General features: G+C 46.5%; 1 protein-coding gene across 1 annotated transcript in view; it reads right to left on the reverse strand.

Annotated features, from left to right (window-relative positions):
• LOC103247035 (glycogen phosphorylase B) overlaps window positions 1-23167 on the reverse strand; it is a 58823-nt gene extending 35656 nt beyond the window's left edge. Inside the window, exons 1-2 of the mRNA XM_073008226.1 lie at window positions 22799-23167; window positions 8794-8895 (exon numbers count right to left, since the gene is read on the reverse strand). Of these exons, the coding sequence (XP_072864327.1) occupies window positions 8794-8895; window positions 22799-23041 (345 nt within the window). The 5' untranslated portion in view covers window positions 23042-23167. The remainder of the gene's footprint in view (window positions 1-8793; window positions 8896-22798) is intronic.
• Window positions 23168-24167: the final 1000 nt, after the last annotated feature.

Here is a 24167-nt window from a genome sequence, read left to right on the forward strand (position 1 = left end):
CCTGGCCAACATGGTAAAACCCTGTCTCTAGTAAAAATACAAAAATTAGCCAGGCAAGGTGGCCACACATCTGTAATCCCAGTTCCTAGGGAGGATGAGGCAGGAGAATTGCTTGAACCCGGGAGGCAGAGGTTGCAGTGAGCTGAGATAGTGTCACTGCACTCCAGCCCAGGTGACAGAGCGAGACTCTGGCTCCAAAAAAAAAAAAGAAAAAGAAAAGAAAGTTTTAAAAAAACAAATGCAATTTAGTTTCTGAACATGCTGTTAAAAAGTTATAACATGATCAGAAAAACTCATACACTGCCTGAGAAGTTGACATTAAAGAATTACTGACTTGGAAGGCTGAGGTGGGTAGATCATGAGGTCAGGAGTTCAAGACCAGCCTGATCAACATGTTAAACCCAGTCTTTACTAAAAATCCAAACATTAGCTGGGAGTGGTGGCATGTGCTTATAAGTCCAGCGACTCAGCAGGGGAATCATTCGAACCCGGGGGGCAGAGGTTGCAGTGAGCCAAGACTGCGCCATTGTACTCCAGCCTGGGTGACAGAGCAAGACTCCATCTCAGAAAAAAAAGAATTACTGTCAGTATTTTAGGAATAATGATATAACTATTTTTAGGAGTTCCTCATCTTTTTGAGACACCTACAGAAAAAAAAAAATATATATATATATACACACACACACACACTTTTTTTTTTTTTTTTTTTTTTGAGACAGAGTCTTGCTCTGTTGCCCAGCCTGGAGTGCAGTGGTGCAATCTTGGCTCACTGATATCTCCACCTCCTGGGTTCAAGCAATTCACCTACCTCAGCCTCCTGAGTAGCTGGCACTACAGGCGCATGCCACCATGCCCGGCTAATTTTTTTTTTTTTTTTGTATTTTAGTAGAGATGGGGTTTCACCATTGTTGCCCAGGCTGGTCTTGATCTCCTGAGCTCAGGCAATCCGCCCACCTCAGTCTCCCAAACTGCTAGGATTACAGGAGTGAGCGACCGTGCATGGCCACCTACTGAAATATTTACAAGTGAATACCATGCTGCTTCAGGTTGGCTTAAATAACCTGCATATGGTGGGGTATGACGAACACACTACTGGCCGTGAGGTGGAGCTGGTGACTGGAGAAGGCAGAAGGTGGGTGTGTGGCACAGGTTCACTGTAACAGTCACTCAATCTTCGTGTATGTGTAAAATGTTTCATAATGAAGATCACTTTTAATGCGTCCTTAAGAGCTCAATCAAGAGTGGGTTGCTGCTTTTGAACCACTACTTTTTAGTATAAACTGCTCCTCTGGGCAACTCAGGCCTGACAATGCATTTGCGCCACATTTTCTTTTTGGCGTTCCATTAGAAATGGGAGCATCACTGTTTTCTTCCACCTGAAGCATCTGGCAGTCTGTCTACACCTAGATACGCCCAGCACGGGAACCTGGAAACACTGAAAGCCCAGTGATCACGAAAATATTTCAAACACAAGAATAAATAAAAGCTAAACTGCAAGTAAAATATCACTTTTAAGAAAAAAGTGTACAAAGTTTATTTTTTATTTTTATTTTGTATTATTATACTTTAAGTTTTAGGGTACATGTGTACAATGTGCAGGTTTGTTACATATGTATCCATTTGCCATGTTGGTGTGCTGCACCCATTAACTCATCATTTACATTAGTTATTTCTCTTAATGCTATCTCTCCCCTCTCCCCCCACCCAAAACAGACCCCGGTGTGTGATGTTCCCCTTCCTGCATCCAAGTGTTCTCCCTGTTCAATTCCTACCTATGAGTGAGAACATGCAGTGTTTGGTTTCCTATCCTTGCGATAGTCTGCTGAGAATGATGGTTTCCAGCTTCATCCATGTCCCTACAAAGGACATGAATTCATCCTTTTTCACGGCTGCATAGTATTCCATGGTGTATATGTGCCACATTTTCTTAATCCAGTCTATCACCGATGGACATTTGCGTTGGTTCCAAGTCTTTGCTATTGTGAATAGTGCCGCAATAAACATATGTGTGCATGTGTCTTTACAGTAGCATGATTTATAATCCTTTGGGTATATACCCAGTAATGGGATGGCTGGGTCAAATGGTATTTCTAGTTCTAGATCCTTGAGGAATCACCATACTGTCTTCCACAATGGTTGAACTAGTTTACAGTCCCACCAACAGTGTAAAAGTGTTCATATTTCTTCACATCCTCGCCAGCATCTGTTGTTTCCTGACTTTTTAATGCTCGCCATTCTAACTGGTGTGAGATGGTATCTCATTGTGGTTTTGATTCGCATTTCTCTGATGGTCAGTGATGATGAGCATTTTTTCATATGTCTGTTGGCTGCATAAATGTCTTCTTTTGAGAAGTGTCTGTTCATATCCTTCACCCACTTTTTGATGGGGTTGTTTGACCTTTTTCTTGTTAATTTAAGTTCTTTGTAGGTTCTGGATATTAGCCCTTTGTCAGATGAGTAGATTGCAAAAATTTTCTCCCATTCTGTATGTTGCCTCTTCACTCTGATGGCAGTTTCTTTTGCTGTGCAGAAGCTCTTTAGTTTAATTAGATCTCATTTGTCAATTTTGGCTCTTGTTGCCATTGCTTTTGGTGTTTTAGATATGAAGTCCTTGCCCATGCCTATGTCCTGAATGGTATTGCCTATGTTTTCTTCTAGGGTTTTTATTGTTTTAGGTCTAACATTTAAGTCTCTAATCCATCTTGAATTAATTTTTGTATAAGGTGTAAGGAAGAGATCTAGTTTCAGCTTTCTACATACGGCTAGCCAGTTTTCCCGGTACCATTTATTAAATAGGGAATCCTTTCCCCATTTCTTGTTCTTGTCAGGTTTGTCAAAGATCAGATGGTTGTAGATGTGTGGTATTATTTCTGAGGGTTCTGTTCTGTTCCATTGGTCTGTATATCTGTTTTGGTACCAGTACCATGCTGTTTTGGTTACTGTAGCCTTGTAGTATAGTTTGAAGTCAGGTAGTGTGATGCCTCCAGCTTTGTTCTTCTGGCTTAGGATTGTCTTGGCAATGCGGGCTCTTTTTTGGTTCTGTACGAACGCTAAAGTAGTTTTTTCCAATTCTGTGAAGAAAATCATTGGTAGCTTGATGGGGATGGCATCTACAAATTACCTTGGGAAGTATGGCCATTTTCACAATATTGATTCCTCCTATCCATGGGCATGGAATGTTCTTCCATTTGTTTGTGTCCTCTTTTATTTCACTGAGCAGTGATTTGTGGTTCTTCTTGAAGAGGTCCTTCACATCCCTTGTAAGTTGGATTCCTAGGTATTTTATCCTCTTTGAAGCAATTGTGAATAGGAGTTCACTCATGATTTGGCTCTCTGTTTGTCTGTTATTGGTAGATAGGAATGCCTGTGATTTTTGCACACTGATTTTGTATCCCGAGACTTTGCTGAAATTGCCTATTAGCTTAAGGAGATTTTGGGCTGAGACGATGGGATTTTCTAAATATAGAATCATGTCATCTGCAAACAGGGACAATTTGACTTCCTCTTTTCCTAATTGAATACCCTTTCTTTCTTTCTCCTGCCTGATTGCCCTGGCCAGAACTTCCAACATTATGTTGAATAGGAGTGGTGATAGAGGGCATCCCTGTCTTGTACCAGTTTTCAAAGGGACTACTTCCAGTTTTTGCCCATTCAGTATGATATTGGCTGTGGAGTTGTCACAAATAGCTCTTATTATTTTGAGATATGTTCCATCAATACCTAGTTTACTGAGAGTTGCTGGCATGTAGAGCTGTTGAATTTTGTCAAAGGCATTTTCTGCATCTATTGAAATAATCATGTGGTTTTTTACTTTGGTTCTGTTTATATGATGGATCACGTTTATTGATTTACATATGTTGAACCAGCCTTGCATCCCAGGGATGAAGCCCACTTGATCATGGTGGATAAGCTTTTTGATGTGCTGCTGGATTCAGTTTGCCAGTATTTTATTGAGGATTTTTGCATCAATGTTCATCAGGGATAATGGTCTAAAATTCTCTTTTTTTGTTGTGTATCTGCCAGGCTTTGGTATCAGGATGATGCTGGCCTCATAAAATGAGTTAGGAAGGATTCCCTCTTTTTCTGTTGATTGGAATAGTTTCAGAAGGAATAGTACCAGCTCCTCATTGTACCTCTGGTAGAATTCAGCTATGAATCCGTCCGGTCCTGGACTGTTTTTGGTTGGTAGGCTATTAATTATTGCCTCAATTTCAGAGTCTGTTATTGGTCTATTCAGGGATTCAGCTTCTTCCTGGTTTAGTCTTGGGAGGGTGTATGTGTCCAGGAATTTATCCACTTCTTCTAAATTTTCTATTTATTTGCGTAGAGGTGTTTATAGTATTCTCTGATGGTAGTTTGTATTTCTGTGAGATCAGTGGTGATATCCCCTTTATCGTTTTTTATTGCGTCTATTTGATTCTTCTCTCTTTTCCTCTTTATTAGTCTTGCCAGCAGTCTATCAATTTTGTTGATCTTTTCAAAAAACCAGCTCCTGGATTCATTGATTTTTTGAAGGGTTTTTATGTCTCTATCTCCTTCAGTTCTGCTCGATCTTGGTTATTTCTTGCTTTCTGCTAGCTTTTGAATGTGTTTGCTCTTGCTTCTCTAGTTCTTTTAATTGTGATGTTAGGGTGTCAATTTTAGTTCTTTCCTGCTTTCTCTTGTGGGCATTTAGTGCTATACATTTCCCTCTACACACTGCTTTAAATCTGTCCCAGAGATTCTGGTATGTTGCGTCTTTGTTCTCATTGGTTTCAAAGAACGTATCTATTTCTGCCTTCATTTTGTTATGTACCCAGCAGTCATTCAGGAGCAGGTTTTTCAGTTTCCATGTAGTTGAGTGGTTTTGAGTGAGTTTCTTAATCCTGAGTTCTAGTTTGATTGCACTGTGGTCTGAGAGACAGTTTGTTATAATTTCTGTTCTTTTACATTTGCTGAGGAATGCTTTACTTCCAACTGTGTGGTCAATGTTGGAATAAGTGTGATGTGGTGTTGAGAAGAATGTATATTCTGTTGATTTGGGTAGAGAGTTCTGTAGATGTCTATTAGGTCCGCTTGATGCAGAGCTGAGTGCAAGTCCTGGATATCCTTGTTAACTTTCTGTCTCACTCATCTGTCTAATGTTGGCAGTGGGGTGTTACGGTCTCCCATTATTATTGTGTGGAAGTCTAAGTCTCTTTGTAGGTCTCTAAGGACTTGCTTTATGAATCTGGGTGCTCCTGTATTGGGTGCATATATATTTAGGATAGTTAGCTCTTCTTGTTGAATTGATCCCTTTACCACTATGTAATGGCCTTGTCTCTTTTGATCTTTGTTGGTTGAAAGTCTGTTTTATCAGAGCATAGGATTGCAACCCCTGCTTTTTTTGTTTGTTTGTTTTCCATTTGCTTGGTAGATCTTCCTCCATCCCTTTATTTTGAGCCTATGTGTGTCTCTGCATGTGAGATGGGTCTCCTGAATACAGCAAACTGATGGGCCTTGACTCTTTATCCAATTTGCCAGTATATGTCTTTTAATTGGGGCATTTAGCCCATTTACATTTAAGGTTAATATTGTTATGTGTGAATTTGATCTTGTCATTATGATGTTAGCTGGTTATTTTGCTTGTTATTTGATACAGTTTCTTCCTAGCATCAGTGGTCTTTACAATTTGACATGAGTTTGCAGTGGCTGGTACCGGTTGTTCTTTTCCATGTTTAGTGCTTCCTCCAGGAGCTCTTGTAAGGCAGGTCTGGTGGTAACAAAATCTCTCAGCATTTGCTTGTCTGTAAAGGATTTTATTTCTCCTTCACTTAGGAAGCTTAGTTTGACTGGATATGAAATTCTAGGTTGAAAATTCTTTTCTTTAAGAATGTTGAATATTGGCCCCCGCTCTCTTCTGGCTTGTAGAGTTTCTGCCAAGAGATCTGTTGTTAGTCTGATGGGATTCCCTTTGTGGGTAACCTGACCTTTCTCTCTGGCTGCCCTTAACATTTTTTCCTTCATTTCAACTTTGGTGAATCTGACAATTATGTGTCTTGAGGTTGCTCTTCTTGAGGAGTATCTTCGTGGCGTTCTCCATATTTCCTGAATCTGAGTGTTGGCCTGCCTTGCAAGGTTGGGGAAGTTCTCCTGGATAATATCCTGAAGGGTGTTTTCCAACTTGGTTCCATTCTCCCTGTCACTTTCAGTTACACTAATCAAAGGTAGATTTGGCCTTTTCACATAGTCCCATATTTCTTGGAGGCTTTGTTCATTTTTTACTCTTTTTTCTCTAAACTTCTCTTTTTGCTTCATTTCATTCATTTGATCTTCAATCACTGATACCCTTTCTTCCAGTTGATTGAATTGACTACTGAAGCTTGTGCAGGCATCATGTAGTTCTCGTGCCATGGTTTTCAGCTCCATCAAGTCATTTAAGGACCTATCTACACTGTTTATTCTAGGTAGCCATTCATCTAATCTTTTTTCAAGGTTTTTAGCTTCTTTGTGATGGGTTCAAACATCCTCCTTTAGCTCGGAGAAGTCTGATCGCCTGAAGCCTTCTTCTCCTAACTCATCAAAGTTATTCTCTGTCCAGCTTTGTTCCGTTGCTGATGAGGAGCTGCGTTCCTTTGGAGGAGAAGAGGCCCTCTGATTTTTAGAATTTTCAGCTTTTCTGCTCTGGTTTCTCCCCATCTTTGTGGTTTTATCTACCTTTGGTCTTTGATGATGGTGACGTACAGACGGGATTTTGGTGTGGATGTCCTTTCTGTTTGTTAGTTTTCCTTCTAACAGTCAGGACCCTCAGCTGCAGGTCTGTTGGAGTCTGCTGGAAGTCCACTCCAGACCCTGTTTGCCTGGGTATCACCAGCGAGGCTGCAGAACAGCAAATATTGCAGAACAGCAGATGTTGCTGCCTGATCGTTCCTCTGGAAGTTTTGTCTCAGAGGGGCACCCGGCCGTGTGAGGTGACAGTCGGCCCCTACTGGGAGGTGTCTTCCAATTAGGCTACTCGGGGGTCAGGTACACACTTAAGGATTACTCTCTTCAAAGCTGTCAGACAGGGACATTTAAGTCTGCAGAAGTTTCTGCTGCCTTTTGTTCAGCTATGCCCTGCCCCCAGAGGTGGAGTCTACAGAGGCAGGCAGGCTTCCTTGAGCTCTGGTGGGCTCCACCCAGTTTGAGCTTCCCAATGGCTTTGTTTACCTACTCAAGCCTCAGCAATGGCGGGCGCCCCTCCCCCAGCCTCGCTGCCTCCTTGCAATTGGATCTCTGACTGCTGTGCTAGCAGTGAGCGAGGCTCCGTGGGCGTGCGACCCTTTGGGCCTGGCGCAGGATATAATCTCCTGGTGTGCCGTTTGCTAAGACTGTTGGAAAAGCGCAGTATTGGGGTGGGAGTGACCCAATTTTCCAGGTGCTGTCTGTCACAGCTTTGCTTGGCTAGGAAAGGGAATTCCCTGACTACTTGCGCTTCCCGGATGAGGTGATGCCTTGCCCTGCTTTGGCTCACCCTCAGTGGGCTGCACCCACTGTCCTGCACCCACTGTCTGACAAGTCCCAGTGAGATGAACCTGGTACCTCAATTGAAAATGCAGAAATCACCAGTCTTCTGTGTCAGTCACGCTGGGAGCTGTAGACTGGAGCTGTTTCTATTCGGCCATCTTGGAACCTCCCATCAAGTATACAAAGTTTAAAAGGAAACATGCTTGCCTGCAATTTCTAAATTTCTATAATTAACATTCATTTTTTGTGAATAAAAATTATAAACATATTGCATAGTTATGATGCAAACTATTCCCTAAAATTTTTACTATATGTAAGAACTGCATAAAATGTTTCAAAAAATAAAATGCATTCTATAATGGTAAAATCCAAAGACAAGACTAAGATATTGTATGTTCTGTACTTCTTACAGACATGTCCTAATGTTAACAGTCAGTAAACAGACATAAATGACATATCACCTGCCAGGGTAACCTTTAGCACCATTAGCTAATTTCGAACACGGGGAGTGAAGTTTTTGTTGCATTTTGTTGTGCACAGACACAGCCATGACGTCCTGCAGGGGCAGACGGAGCCCCAGGCAATGCTGAGCTGCCTCCCAGCCACACAAGACATTTGCCCCCCATGAAACCCCCAACTCCTCCCACCCACATCCAAACCCAAGCAAAGCAAAGGTGATGGCAGGGTGCTGAGCTGGAGTGGCCTCGCCATGAAGACACCCATCTATACGCAGGTAAAAGGTTATACTCTAGAGACTCAGCTGGGAAGGGAAGCGAAGACAGACAAGGAAGCCAATGGCTGCTCTGCTCTAAAACCACAAAGGAACTGTGAAAGGATTAAGTTCAAAGTGAGCAAGTGCTAATGACGAACTCCCAAAGAAAGGCAGTTTTTGTTTTTAGGGGAGAAATGGCGCTTTCACAACTAGACAACTAGGGTAAGCTCCAGAGGTCATCTCAGGGGTGGAGGGAGGGAAACCAGATGTGGGTTAACAGTTTGATGAAGTCAAAATGGAATAATACCAACCACCGGTATGGTGCTCTAAATCCGCCCAAGGTGGGGTGGGGTGTGGGATGGCCTCTAGAACCTCTACACCTTTGCATCCCAATTCAACCCCATGCTGTGGTCCATTCAATTCTCACTTTCTCCTCTCAAAAACAGAGAGCAGCCCCACCAACCCATTCCTTCTAGGAGGGGAGAACAGGCTGTAAGTCTCCCGATTCCCAGATAGCTGCTAGTCTTAACATCAGGGCTTACCTCTGTGGGAAAATGGATTCAGACCTCAAAGCACCAGGAGGGGCCACCCAGAAGCCCAGCCACGAGGCCCTGTACCTGATAGATGGCTTCATCGCAGGCATTCTGAAGGCCCAGGTTCACCATTGTGTTCTGCAGCGTGCGGCCCATGTAGAATTCCAGGGAAAGATAATAAATGCGCTGAGGAAGCAGAAGAAAGAATCAGATTTCTCATTCCATTCTACGCTTTAGGAAGGTTACAGAGATGACAGGACCCATGAAGCCCCCACTCGGATTTCATTCATGTCAATCCCATGCACAAAAACTGGGCTTGCTCTGTCAAGCAGCCTGCTGACTGCAGCCCACCATAGCAGCCCACCCGGGAGACCCCTCCTCAACACGGCCGTCTCTTCCCTGACCCTCAAGCACCTGGATGAACGCACACTAACTTCCATGATGTGTGGGGAGGCAGGGCAGGTTGGTGGTTGGGGCCAAGGCACCCAGAACTGGACAGACCCAGGTCTGCACTTAGCTCACCATGCACTTAGCTTACCACACATGTGCCCTTGGGCAAGTTACTTCACATCTCTAACACAGATGTAATGTAGGCCATGTCTTCAAGTACTCAATGTAAAGCCCTGAGCACAACTTCCAGCACCCACATGAAGCAGCAATGAACGCCAGCAGAGACGGCTGAATGCACGCATCCATGTTCCCCAGCAGAAGTCTCTTGGCCGATGCCTGTTGGCTGGCTGGCTGGCTGGCTTGGGGTTGCCACATGAGCCAGCTCTGTGCCTCTGAGGTGTCGTGGCAAGGACGGCCACCTATGCAGTGTCTCCTGGGCCCTGAGCGGGGTTCTAGGCGCCCTACTTTCTCTACCGAGTACTTCTCATGGCCATCCATGGGCCTGCAGCAGCCAGGGCTGAATGGTAAGATCAGTGGGCCCAACTCCAAGGACTAGCAGGATATCTGCACAGCCAACATCTCCCCTGAAATATTTACTAATTGCTGTGGTGGTTTTAACCAGGGGCCAAACTCTTTCTGATATTCTTCACTCCAGGAGGAGCTTACTTCCCTGTCTGCCACCTTGAGGGTGGGCTGGATGTAGTGACATCCCGCTGAGGAGCACAGAAAGGAAACGGCAGCAACTTGACAGTGGAGACAGCTGACCATGCTGACCAGCACCCCAGTGTGCTGTGATGAGGACACTTTCCTCTGTGTGTTCTTCCCAAAACCCATAACCCCAGTGTAATCATGAGAAAATAGTGGACAAACCCAAACTGAGGAATTTTCTATAAAATGCCTGACCAGTAATCATCAAATTTGTAAGGTCATAAAAGACAAGGAGTGATCAACAAATTGTCACAAATCTAAGCCACATTCAGGCTTTTGGCACTAATAAATGAATTCAGCAAGGTAGCAGAATATAAGACTAACACAAAATCAGTTAACTTTATTGTTTTTAATTAATTATTCATGATTAATATAACTATCCAATGTTCATCAGCAATGAACATTCCAAAAATAAAACTAATAAAACAATTACTATGGCACATACACTTTGGGAGACCAAGGTGGGGGACTGCTTGAGGCCAGGAGTTTGAAACCAACCTGGGCAGCAATATGAGACTCCCCTTTCTACAAAAAGTTTAAAAGTTAGCCAGGCGTGGTGGCGCATGCCTGTGGTCTCAGCTACAAGGGAGGCTGAGGTGGGAAGACTGCTTGAGCCTGGGAGGTCAAGGCTGCAATGAGCCAGGCGCAGTGGTTCACATCTCCAATTCCAGCACTTTTTGAGTTTGGCAGTTCCTCAAAAAGTGAAAAACAGAGTTACTATTTGGCCCAGCAATTCCACTCCCAGGTATATACACGCCCAAGAGAAATGAAGGCCTATGTCTCCTCCAACACTTGTACATAATAGCCAAAAGGTGGAAATAACCCAAATGTCAATCCTTCATGTCCTACAACATGAAGGAACCTCAAAAACACCACGCTTAACAGAAGAAGCCAGTCACAACAGACCACACATTCCATGAATCCATTTATATGAAATGTCCAAAACAGGCATATCTAAAGAAACCAAAAGGGGATTGGTAATTGCCTAAGGGTTGGGGATTAGAGGTTTCGGTGGGTGATAACAAAAGGCTTAAAGAGTTTCTGTTCAGGGTGAAGAATGTTTTAAAATTGATTGTGGTGATGGAAGCACAACTCTGTGAATATCCTGAAACCAGTATATCCAACTGTATGCTTTAAAGGGGTGAACGGTATAGTATCCGAATTTTATGTTAATATACCTCTTGTCAAAGAAAGTAATAGATGAGGCCAGGCACGGTGGCTCGCACCTGTAATTCCAGCACTTTGGGAGGCTGAGGCGAATCTCTTGAGTCAAGGAGTTCAAGGTCATCTCTACAAAAAAAAAAAAAAAAAAAAGGCCGGGCGCAGTGGCTCACGCCTGTAATCCCAGCATTTTGGGAGGCTGAGGTAGGTGGATCACTTGAGGTCAGGAGTTTGAGACCAGTCTGTCCAACATAGTGAAATCCCATCTCTATTAAAAACACAAAAATTGGCCAGGCACAGTGGCTCATGCCTGTAATCCCAGTGCTTTGGGAGGCCAACATGAGCAGATCACGAGGTCAGGAGTTTGAGACCAGCCTGGCCAATATGGGGGAAATGCCATCTCTACTAAAAATACAAAAAATTAGCCGGGGGTGGTGGCAGGCACCTGTGATCCCAGCTAATCGGGAGGCTGAGGCAGGAGAATCACTTGAACCCGGGTGGCGGAGGTTGCAGTGAGCTGAGACGTGCCACTGCACTTTAGCCTGGGCAACAGAATGAGACTCTGTCTCAAAAATAATAATAATAATGATACAAAAATTAGCTGGAGGTGGTGGCTGGCGCATGTAATCCTAGCTACTCGGGAGGCTGAGGCAGGAGAATCGCTTGAACCCAGGAGGTGGAGGTTGCAGTGAGCCAAGATCGTGCCACCACACTCCAGTCCAGGCTACAGAGCGACACTCAGTCTCAAAAAAAATAAAAAATAAAAAATAAAAAAGCCAGGCATGGTGGTGCACACCTGTAGTCCCAGCTACTCGGGGGGCTGGGGTGGAAGGATCGCTTGACCCTAGGAGGCAGAGGTTACTGTGAGCTGCAATCACACCACTGCACTCCTCCAGCCTGGGTGACAGAGTAAGACTCTGTCTCAAAAACAAAAAACAAAAAACTACAATGGGCAAAGAGCACAAAGCATTTACCCAGGGGCAAATGAAATTCATAAACATAGACTTACCCAGGAAGTCAAGAAATGACGACTGTTACAGAAGGATCCAACCAAGCATGGGAAAGTAAAATAAATAAGTAAATAAAACTACCACAGAACTGAAGGTACCACTGAATGCAAAACAAAAGCAAAGCTGAAAACAAAACCTGGCTGAGAAAAAAGTGAACCAGAGTGGGAGAAGCATGAGAGGGACTGGGGAGAAAGATACTGGCATGGAAGACCGAGAACACCTAATGTCTGCATCACCAGGCTCACTGAAAAGAGGCTGAATAAAATGTTTAAAGTATTTTTGGCCAGGTGTGGTAGTCTATAATCGCTACCCTTTGGGAGGCCAAGGTGGAAGGATCACTTGAGCCCAGCAGTGAAAGACCAGCCTGGGCAACATAGCAAGACCCCGTCACTACAAAAAATAAAAAATATACATATATATAAAGGGTTTTTTTGTTTTGTTTTGAGACAGGGTCTCACTCTGTTGACCAGGATAGAGTGCAGAGGTGCAATTCTGGCTCACTGCAACCTCTGCATCCCAGATTCAAGTGATTCTCCTGCCTCAGCCTCCCAAGTAGCTGGGAACAAAGGCGCGTGCACCACCACGCCAGCTATTTCTATATTTTTAGTAGAGACAGGGTTTCACCATGTTAGCCAGGCTGGTCTCAATCTCCTGACCTCAGGTGATCTACCCGCCTCAGCCTCCCAAAGTGCTGGGATTACAGACGTGAGCCACCACTCCTGGCCCATAAAGTTTTAAATACATAATTTAAGAATACTCTATATAATATCGAAATCTACAAATTGAAAGAACACACACACACACAAATCATATCTCTGTCTTTAATGGCCTGTTTTTACTTTTTTGCCCATTTGAATATAGGCTTCTACATTACTATACAAATTCCAACATCTTTTAAATCACAAGACATTACAGCAGTATAATTAATGAGTTCTCATAGCCACTGTAAGTAAAACTACTGCTGCTGTCACTCACAGCCAGGCCTCTGGCAGACTTTCATCACGCTGGACTTACTTGAATGAACTTAATATTCTATGGGGTTTCCATAGCACCTGCCTCCCCGCCTGCAGAGGAAGCCACAGGCACTGTCCAGGTGGGGTTTATTAACCAGTGTGAAATCATACTGAGACCAGCTAGACCCTGGCTGTCTGAGAAAATACTATGGGTCAAGTATTAACAAGAGGTTTTATAAAAAGCTGACAGGCTAGGAACATGATCAGAATGATTTTGCCTTTAATTAAAAATGTGTATTTTTTTTTTTTTAAGAGATGACGGTTTCACTGTGTTGCCCAGGCTGGCCACAAACGGCTGGCCGCAAACTCCTGGCCTCAAGTGATCCTCGCGTTTCAGCCTCCCAAGCAGCTGGCACTACAGGTGTGCGCCACCACACCTGGCTAAAATGTGTATTTTTAGGTTGTAGTTTGCTCTTTCTGCAAAAGTTCCTAACTTCTACTTAGGAACTTTTCTACTGTGGGGAAAAAGTTTACCAGTCACATCCCAAGAGCTTGATTATCTCTGTTTGTAAGGGACAGTAGTGATGCGGGAAGTGCTGGGCCTAGACTCGAAGCCTGTGCGTCTCCAATTGTCCTCCAGGTTGCATGCAGACATCGAGGTTTCTGCAGCCTCCTGTTGAAGCACAGCCCCCAAGGCATTGCCCAGGGTCTGCCCTGCCACAGGCTCTGTCCTTGGGGACTGCAATGTGTTTTGTTGTTGTGAGGCTTTTCTGCGACTTGTTTCAATTTAAGAACTTTCATTTGCTGAGATGTGTCTATTTTGCTTTTACCTTAAGATGATTCCGAGTGAAAACCATGAAACTGAAAGTGGCTTGCTGGAGGAGCTGGCGAAGAAAATGCAGACTTGAATGGTACAGGCTGGGGTCCCATCCCAGCTCCCTGCCCTGGCTAGCTGGGTGACCTGGGCAAGTCACTCAGCCTCTGAGAGGACCACACTAACCTGTGGGCTCGCACAGGGCTAGGCTTGGACTCAGGCAACGTTGGCTCCCCTCACCATATCAGACTTCTCAAGGAGAAATGCAGAGCCTAGTAAGTTGGCAGGTGGCAGTTCTGAAAAAAATCACGTAAAGCCATAGGCTTTGTCCAAGCAACAGCCTAGGGACCTAGCTCTTCCATGACCCCAAATCCTGCTGCTGCAGGACAGCCTCTTTCCACTCACTCCCCTCTGGCATCTCCTGTGCAACAGTGAACAGGGTTTCCCTGCTCAGGCAGTGCTGGTTGGAGAACTGGACTCACCTGCTTCAGCCTGAAAATGCCAACAGGATCCCTTAACCTCCCTGCTCAGCAGCTCTGCTCTAAGAAGGCCCTGCCGCCTGGGATTGAACTTGCTTTTTCCAGCATGGTCCCTTCTTGCAATATGACCATAACAAGTGTTAACTAGCCTAAAGCCAGCCTGTTTTTTTCTGTTGTTCTTTTTTTTTTTTTTTGAGACGGAGTTTCGCTCTGTTGCCCAGGCTGGAATGCAATGGTGCAATCTTGGTTCACTGCAACCTCCGCCTCCTGGGTTCAAGCCAAGCCCCCCACTGTGTGTGTTTTTTTTAATAGAGTTTATTTATTACATGCAAAGCCTACACAACCAGGCAAATAATAGAAAAGCATAAAGCTGAAAAATAGATGAAAATATGATGGACACAAACAGTACACAAGATAGCAATCATCTAACGATACCTCAGGAGTTAAGAGACTTCGAAAAGAGAATGCAACACCAACCGGCAGGGCCTCATTGTGCTCTCACAGACACAGGTTCACAGAATCAGGCCTGTAGAGACCGCCAATTTTTTCTCACTTTTCTGAAAGGATTTTTAACTAGAGTCTTCATTTAATCACACTGGTGTCTGAATACTCTGGTGGAAAAAGAAAGAACTTTCCCAACATTCAAGGAAACAACAGAAAGAGCTGGAGCCACGTGTGGTGGCTCACGCCTATAATCCCAGCACTTTGGGAGGCTGAGGCAGGTACATCACTTGAGGTCAGGAGCTCAAGACCAGCCTGGCCAACGCAGTGAAACCCCATCTCTACTAAAAATACAAAAACTAGCTGGGCGTGGTGGTGCATGCCTGTAGTCCCAGCTATTCGGGAGTCTGAGGCAGGAGAATCACTTGAACCTGGGAGGCGGAGGTTGCAGTGAGCAGAGATTGTGTCACTATACTCCAGCCTGGACAACAAGAGCGAAACCCCACTTCAAAAAAAAAAAGAGTTGGGCAGCTGCTTTCACCAAGATGAAGAGCCTCATTCTGCAGGTAGATCTGGTCTAAAATCTGAAACTGGTCCTCCTGTCCCCAAGAAAGCACAGCAACTCTCTTTTTGTGTATTCGATTCTATCAGTGCCAGCATGCCTCAGCCACCCTCTACTGGTTCCTAAATGGGCACAGAGTGACTCACAAGGCAGACTGTCCCTCCCTGCCACCCAGGCACTGTGGACAGAGCTGGCCCTGATAAGACACAGGGACACAGGCCACTGAGCCAGCTGGAGGCCAGTGGGCACCACGTTCCACCAGCCAGGCCTTGGAGGCGGGGCTCCCGGCCCCTCTAGACACAAACAGGTCACCTCCCTGGGCTGGACCTGCTGGCTCCTGCTGGTGAGCTAAGCAGTCTCAAGACACCATCCAGGGGAACCAAGGTCCCATGGGAGGAGAGATGCTGAGGGGCCTCCCACCCGCCAGATGCTGAGGTTGGTCTTTGGCCTCCTTGACAGTGTCACAGTGTCCACTCCACTGTGTCTGAAGGTGCTTCTGGGGAGTTGTTCACAGAGCAATCTGATCACCTATTACTGTATCTGCTGTAAGGACGTGAGGATTAGCTAGCACATCTCTCAAGTTCCCAGCCTGTGAAGTCACACAGCACTTTCTTAGTGAATTAAATGCCAGGGAAACTTGGCTTCCTGTGAGGAGTGGACAGGCTTCTCAACATGGATCGTGGATTTCCTTCTCACTCCAGTACCTAGCACTCAAACACAGGTCTGTTTGCTCAATTTTGAAAATGAAATGTAAAAGAATTATAGAACTTTAGAACTTACGGGGATCTTAGAGATCACTTGGTTCTGCAGTAAACAAATTCCTTCTACATCCAAGACACACATTGCCACAGTCCACTGTCTCCTGCCTTCTATTCAACTAAGCTCTACAAAAAGTCTACTCAGTACTAATCCAGAGCCAGAAAGTGATGGGAGCCTTCTCCTTATCACTGACAGAGCCTCATCAACTTACACTAAGTGATCTGGACCGTGTCAAACTATATTTATAACTAGTGAGCCACCAGTCACCATTTTTAACCACTACTTTAATCTTTCATTTTAACTGTTTGCCAGCCAAGAAATGCCACTTAGCTACACCTAAAATTACATGTCATTCCTACTCAAGATACTGTTGAAGACACTGTTAACCAAACCCATCTTAGTGTCCACTACCTTTCTAAATCTGTGTTCATTTCTCTGCCCTTCACCGTATCCTAAGAACACCATTCTGCATGGGTGAGAAAGAGCCAGCTCCTATCTCCTGCTGTTATTTGCTGCATGTCTTAGGATGCTGTGAATTTCCAAATGGCTGAAAGCTTTGATCTGTTTAATAATAATGAAAAAATAGGTATAATCTGAAAAGACTTCTAAAGTTCTCCTAATTTACTTATTTGTATTTTTTATAATTGTATTTTTGCATTTTATTTGTATTTATTAAGCGGGACAGCTGGTGACACTGGAAAGATTTGCAGACGACAGCACTGTGTCGATGAAAATGTCCAGAGTTTAACTGCTCTACTATAGGTGTGTAGGAGAATCTCCCTGTTTTTCTGGAGTACACATTGCCGTTTTTGGGGGTGAAAGGGCAACAAGGCTACAACTTACTTTTTTTTTTTTGGAGACGGAGTCTTGTTCCATTGCCCAGGCTGGAATGCAGTGGCGTGATCTCAGCTCACTACAACCTCCTCCTCCCAGGTTCAAGCTATCCTCCTGCCTCAGTCCCCCAAATACCTGGGATTACAGGCGCCTGCCACCGCACCTGGCTAATTTTTGTATTTTTAGTAAAGATGGGGTTTCACCTTGTTGGTCAGGCTGGTACTTTCTTTCAAATGATTCGGAGAAAAATGAACTTACAGCGACAAAAAATGAACTCACAGTGACAAAATGACCTAACAAGTGTGTTACAACGTTTAATATCTGAGGAATCCGGATGAAGGGTATACAGGAATTACAAGAAATCTTTGTATTATTCTTACAACTTTTTAAGAGTCTGAAATCACATAAAGTTTAAAAGGAAATATGGCTGAGACGTGGAGACAAGATCGGTTACCTTATTTCATTTTATTTAGGCAGAGTTGCCCAGGCTGGAGTGCAATGGTGCAGTCTTGGCTCACTGCAACCTCCGCCTCCCTGGTTCAAGCAATTCTCCTGTCTCAGCCTCCCGAATAGCTGGGACTACAGACACCACCACGCCCAGCTAATTTTTGTATTTTTAGCAGAGACCAGGTTTCACCAGATTGGTCAGGCTGGTCTTGAACTTTTGACCTCAGGGGCTCCACCCGCCTCGGCCTCCCAAAGTGCTGGGATTACAAGTGTGAGCCACCACAGCCCCTGTGGATTAGTCAGGGCTCTCCAGAGACACAGAACTAACAATCAGGTATGTGTAGAGAGAGAGACAGATATAAGAAATTGGCTCAAGTGGTTCTAGAAGTGCAAGGCGGCAACTTGCGGGGGGGAGGGGTGGGCCAGCAGGCTGGAGACCCAGGCAAGCTGCAGCTCCGGTGCAAGGTAGCTGGTGGCAGGGTTTGTTCTGCAAGGCCTTGCCCCATGGGAGGTTGTAAAACTGTGATGTAATGAGATATATATGTTTGTTCTTCCTGGCCAGTGCTGCTAACACCCTTGTAATTTCCTAAGTGATAAGACCAGTAAAGATGAAATAAGTGTCTTTTGTTATTCATAACAAACGCCTTCCAACCACACCTTAACGAGGTGACTTTTGGCAAGCCCCTAAGGGCAGAGGCTGGTTGCCAGGGGAACCAGATCTGCAATTAGAGGATTGGAAGTTTCAGGTCCACCCCTCCCACCACCCCCAAAACTCCAGTGAAGGGAGAGAGGCTAAAGGCTGAGATCATCACCAATGGCCAGTGATCACACCAGGTAATTGGGGCCTCCATAAAATCCCCAACTGAAGGGGATGGAAGAGCTTCCTTCCAGTTCAGTGAATCCTGGAGGTGCTGGGACAGTGGCACCTGCAGAGGGTATGGAAGCCACTGCACCCTCCCTCAGACCTGCCCTCTGCATATCTTCTATCTGGCTGTTCCTGAGTTGTATTCTTTATAATTAACTGGTAAACGCAAGTGAAGTGTTTCCCTGAGTTTCCTGAGCCATTCTGGCAAATCATCAAACCTGAGGAGGCTGTTGGTCAGAGGTCAGAAGGGAGGCCCTGACGTGCAACTGACATCTGGGGTGGAGAAGTCTTGTGGGACTGAGCCTTCAGCCTATGGGATCTCAGGCTACATCCAGGTAGACAGTCTCAGAACAGAACTGAATTGTAGGACGCTCAGTCAGTGTGGGAAACACTACCCCCCACCCCCCAGAGGCACATCCACATTACTATCTAGGCGTAACAGCCCAGCCAAGTTGACACATAAAAACCAGCCACCACAGCCTGCAAGGGCAAAGGCCAGGCAGTCTTCTGCAGAAACTGAAGGCACACACACTGCAGGCTTCTCCATCTGCTAAAATGACAGCTGGGGCCTACCTTCCAAGTGGCTGGCTATCAGCAACACAAAACAGCACCCACCATCAGTTACTGGCCAGAGAAAATGACTTTGAGCGATCTGCTGTCAGGGAAGCCTGCCCAGGAGATGCAAGCTGAACTTCACCCATAAAAGTAGAAACACATCAGAAAAATTGGGAGTGTTAAGATTCCAGAGGCTGGTCCCACAACTGCCTAATTAAACAAATCCCAGAAGTGGGGATCACAGAGCAGCAGGGGCTGCAAAACACTTCTCTAGATCATCTTTAACTCCTGGGTCCAGCCAAACCAAAAGATTAATCGTATTTCATTGTGTTTATCTTATTAGGAATATTTAGGGCAGTGTGGGCCCCAAGGTAGAGCTGCTTTTCCTTAATCTGTGTCGTAGTCATGCCAGGAGCTTATGGGAAGAGTCTCAAAAACTGATTGTTAAATCCACTGCAGGGGTGCTGCAGGTCAGTGGTTCAGCACAACGACAATACTGCTTCACAAAGGCCCACAGAATAAACCGTGCACCTGTCCTTTCGGGATGTTATAGAAGGGATCCCACGACTCTCATAACTGGGCATGGGCTGCTTTCATTGCCAGGATCCTGGTCTGCGTTTTGTGTCCTGACCCTCACTGTCCCACCCCAACCTTCACTTTGAGGCCTTCTAATGTGAACCTTTTGTGCTGCATCTAGCATAAGCATCCTCAAATTCTCTTTGGATGGAGATGGAATGTCAATTCAATAAGAAATGGAAACATTTTAACTCTAACATTTCAGAATGGCAACAGACTTCGGAAACAGATCACCAGCTTGATTCCCCTCATTTTAAAGATGAGAAAACTGAGGCCAAGAACAGCAAATAAATGCACCCAAGCCCACAGTTGCACAGACCGAATGGAAAGGCCAGGATGAAAAGGAGCATGGAATCACGCACACCCTTCCTTCTCCATGCAGTGCAATCCCAGGCTCTGCAGCTTCAGGTTGGACTCTTCTTGCCACCTTGCCACCACTTCAGAGAATCCATTAAACGTCTTCATGACCAACTGCCACCTCTTGCCAAGCACAAAGTTCTCCATGTTAGCCAGATGTTTTGATGTGCTGATTTGCCAAGCATGGTAAAGCTTGACAAATCTTCCTCTGAACACTCCAACTTCTACTCTTTCTGCTATTTACCACAAATAAAGTGCTAAGAGTTATGAAACAACAGGTTCGGTATAATGCTATTTTATGTATTAAAAACAAGTTTCTGTCAATACAGAAAAAACAATGTAGAACACAAAATATTTATAGCATTTACAAAGTGGGTGATAGAAGTGGGTTACAGGATTACAGTTAATTTTTTTCCTTTTGGCTTATCTATATTTTCTAATTTTTCCTCCAGTAATAATTTTTCCTTCAGGACTTGCATTTTTTTTTTTTTTTTTTTTTGTGAGACGGAGTCTCACTCTGTCTCCCAGGCTGAAGTGCAGTGGCATGTTCTCGGCTCACTGCAAGCTCCGCCTCCCGGGTTCAGGCCATTCTCCTGCCTCAGTCTCCCGAGTAGCTGGGACTACAGGCGCCCGCCATCATGCCGGGCTAATTTTTTGTATTTTTAATAGAGACGGGGTTTCACCGTGTTAGCCAGGATGGTCTCAATCTCCTGACCTCGTGATCTGCCCGCCTCGGCCTCCCAAAGTGCTGGGATTACAGGCATGAGCCACCACGCCCAGCCACATAATTTTTAAAAAGACAAAAATAACAAAAAAAGCATTCTATTTAGGAACTCTAGAGTGTCATATTACCAGTCTGCAGTGTGCCGGTGAATATCTGAGGTCATTTCTGGCTGAGCGGGAGGCACAGCAGGTGTTTTCTTGGGAGCCCACCTCCTCTCATTGGCTCTGGTGGGACTGGTTGCTAGTCCATCACCCACAAACACGAAACTTTTCCAGAGAAAGGATGGCAAGTTTATTTTCATCATGAATTAGCCAAGGAAGCACTTAAATCCCAATTTTCCACTTTTACACGTCCTTCCTATTCAGAATAGGCACATAGCTTATTTACAGACTGTGAGGTTTAAGAGAAAAGTTTACAACTTTACAACTTACAGATTGTGGTTTACGAGAAAGGTTTCCACCAAGAGCCACCACAGTAGACAATCAAAACAGATCTCACAGTGGATCAGAAAACCTGTTTTGTGGCAGGGACTATCTTGTTCATGAAGGTCATTTCCGTAATCCCTGAGCCCATCGCTGGCCTCTCCATGATGTGATTATATATAAATACTCCAATGGGCACCCTAAGGTGCAGAGCTGAGTCCTGGTCCAGCTCCAAGGAAATGCCCTTGAATGTGAAGGCAGAGCTATGTCCTTGCCATAAACCACTTAGACAATAAAAATGATGTTGTAGGCTGGGTGCGTTGGCTCACGCCTGTAACTCCAGCACTTTGGGAGGCCGAGGCAAGTGGATCACGAGGTCAGGAGTTAGAGACCAGCCTGGCCAACAAGGTGAAACCCTGTCTCTAATAAGATACAAAAAATTAGCCAGGCATGGTGGTAGGCGCCTGTAATCCCAGCTACTCGGGAGGCTGAGGCAGGAGAATTGCTTGAACCTAGGAGGTAGAGGTTGCAGTGAGCCGAGATCGCGCCGTTGCACTCCAGCTCTGGGCTACAGGGCAAGACTCTGTCTCAGAATTTAAAAAAAAAAAAAAAAAAAATTGGTGTTGTGCATCAGAACTGTCCCAACAGCAGGGAATTCTGGGGGAGCCACTGCTTCTTGGCTGCTTTTCCTGGCAAAGTCATCCCAAGCCCTTGTTATAACCTGTTTTGGCCATTTGTTGCCACTTCTATGTTTTGCATACTAAAGATGAAGAGCCCCAGTTGGTATTCTAACAAATCTGTCCCTTTTACCCTCTCTATTTCAGAAAAAAAGAATGTCCCAGAAAAAGTTTGGCAAAGCAATCAATCTCTTAGCAATTACTGTATTAAACATATCTTAATGCCCTACAAAAATATTCTAAAATACCATCCATAAAGCAAGTCCTCGGTGCCCAGGTGTACACTGCAAGTAAAATCGTTGCCAAGTGGCTTCAGGTCTGGAAGCGTGTCTTTTCCTCACCAATTTTCCCTCTACGTTAGTGTAGTAGAAAGACACAATTCTCCATAGTCAAAAGTTAAAAAACAAACAACACAACAAAAAACTGGCAACAGGGGGCTGTGCAAGACTACCGTGTACCTATCAAATTGAAACCTACCATCCTATCCATTGACTTGCAAAGCTGTTTATCAGTGAAAAAGTTACAAATGTTTACGAATGAAACAGAAAATCTAAAAAACTGTATGTGCATTATACTTTTAAAAAATGTGTATGTACGTTTAGGAACACCAAAAAACCGGCAGGAACACAGGCCCATAGTTAATACGGTTAAGAGTAACGGCGACAATCAGTGACTTCAACTACTCAAACAAATTTTTGCAAGATATAAAAAGTAACAATTAGTAAGGCAATCTCTATGAACTTTAACCCAAGTAAATTTCTCGAAGGGAGGTATGGGAACCTCTAAGACAGAGCCTTCTTCAAGGGCTCCATCTCCAGCTCTGAGCTTCGTACCCCTCCTGCGTGAAGCAGGCATCTTCAGCGATTTTCTTCTAAGCAGCGCACACACAAAAAAGTCTCACAATTCCCTGCAGATCACCGAGCTCACCCCCTTCCAACCCACAAGGCTGCCCAGGCCGGGTTCCAGTCCCATCTTCTCCCACAGGCTGCTGCAGGAAAACAAAAGGTGGCTGGAGGCAGGGGCAGGGAGCACGGGCTCTGCAGCCAGCGCGGAAGCGCACGGCCAGAAAGAGACCGGGAACATCCGCCAGGCTCCCGGGCCCAGCATCATGTGCGGAGGACGGCGCGTGCTCTCAGTGGAGGGGACCTGTGGCCGCGGCCCTGCGCAGGGGACGCCCGTCCCCCGCCGACCGCGGCTTCCAGGCGACTCCCCAGACGGCTGTGCCTGGCCGCCGGCCGGAGACGGGCGCGGGTAACGCCCAGCGGGTCGCCCAGCAGAGAGACCCCCGCCGGCGCGGCTCTGGGACTGGCGCCCTTTCAGCGGGCCCGGGCGCAGAGGGCGGGGCAGCTCCTCACCTTGGGGTCGCGCTCGTAGTAGTGCTGCTGCGTGCGGATCCAGCGGCCCACCAGGTGGTCGCGCACCGTGTGCGCCAGCGCGAAGAAGTAGTCGCGGGGCGTGGCCACATTGCGGTCCTTGACCAGCGTGAAGTGCAAGTGCCGGTTGAAGCTCTTCCGCACCTCAGCCACGTCGCCCAGCCCCGCCAGGCCGCGCACGCTGATCTGCTTCCGCTTCTCGCTGTCCGTCAGCGGCTTCGCCATCGCGCCGGCCGAGGCGGAGGAGGAGATGGAGAAGGAAAGCGGCGGGACACGAGAGCGCCTGGATGGTGCAGCTGCTCTGGCGCCCGGCACTGCGGCTCTGCGGCCGGGACGGGCGGCGCCTGCGCGCTGCGCCGGGGCGGGGCCTCCGGGGAGGTGGGGCGGGGCCACGGGGGGGCGGGGCGAGCCTTGGGAGGGCGGGGCGGAGCCTTGGGAGGGCGGGGCGGGCGTCCAGGCTCACAGCTGAGAGCGCTGGTGTGGTCCGAGGCAGCAGCGACCTGTCCACACCATCTGAGATTGGGGTTTGCCCCCTCGTTGGGGAAGCCCGGTAGAAAGTGGGAGCGACTGGAGGGGGCAAGAGACCCGGGGCCTTGGAGCGTGCGGTCCTGGGCGCTCCTGCCAGCCCGGGGGCGGTGCGGGAGGGGGCCCTGCCCTCAGGTCCTGGGGGTTCCTGGGGCCGGTCCCCACGCCCTACACCGGGTCACCAGGTGCCTCGCGGGAGCGCGCTGGGCCCGGGCTGTGGCCGAGGCCTGGTAAACGTTCGGGGAAACTGATTACAGCTTGAAAGGCATCCACCAACGCCTGCTGGGCCCGGTCGTCTGTGTCGGGGGCAGGGCGGCTCTGAAAATACCAACTATTTGCTTGCCACTCCAGGCCGATGGCAGACGTGGAGAAAACGAACTGCCAGCGAACGGGAGACGCCCATTCCCGAGGGCGCGAGGCAGCCACAGCCAAGTGCCACCATGACCCCGCCTCGGAGGGACCGCAGCCCCCTAGCCCTCCGAGAAACCCTGCTCCCGAAACCACCCGGCAGACGCTGTCCGCTTTGAGATTACAGCAGGGAGAAGGACACATGCCTGTCTGGCCGGGGAGCTCAGCCACTAACCAAGATTTAGCCTCCGCCATCCCAACCCAGGCTGCAGCTCTAGATAGGGGGCGTCTTCTCACACTTGGTCCCCGCGGAACACAGTCCTGCTGGCCTCAGCCTATGGGAACCCTGCTTCATGTAAAGGTCACCTAAACTCTGCCTTCCCCCATTCCCATAAGAACTCTGCCTTTCCCTTCGTTCTTGGGAGGCTCTCCCTCATTGCAGTGGGTCAGTACACCCGATTTTGTGGGACTACAGGTT

This window comes from Chlorocebus sabaeus, chromosome 2 (assembly GCF_047675955.1).
Source record: "Chlorocebus sabaeus isolate Y175 chromosome 2, mChlSab1.0.hap1, whole genome shotgun sequence".
Lineage (NCBI taxonomy): Eukaryota > Metazoa > Chordata > Mammalia > Primates > Cercopithecidae > Chlorocebus > Chlorocebus sabaeus.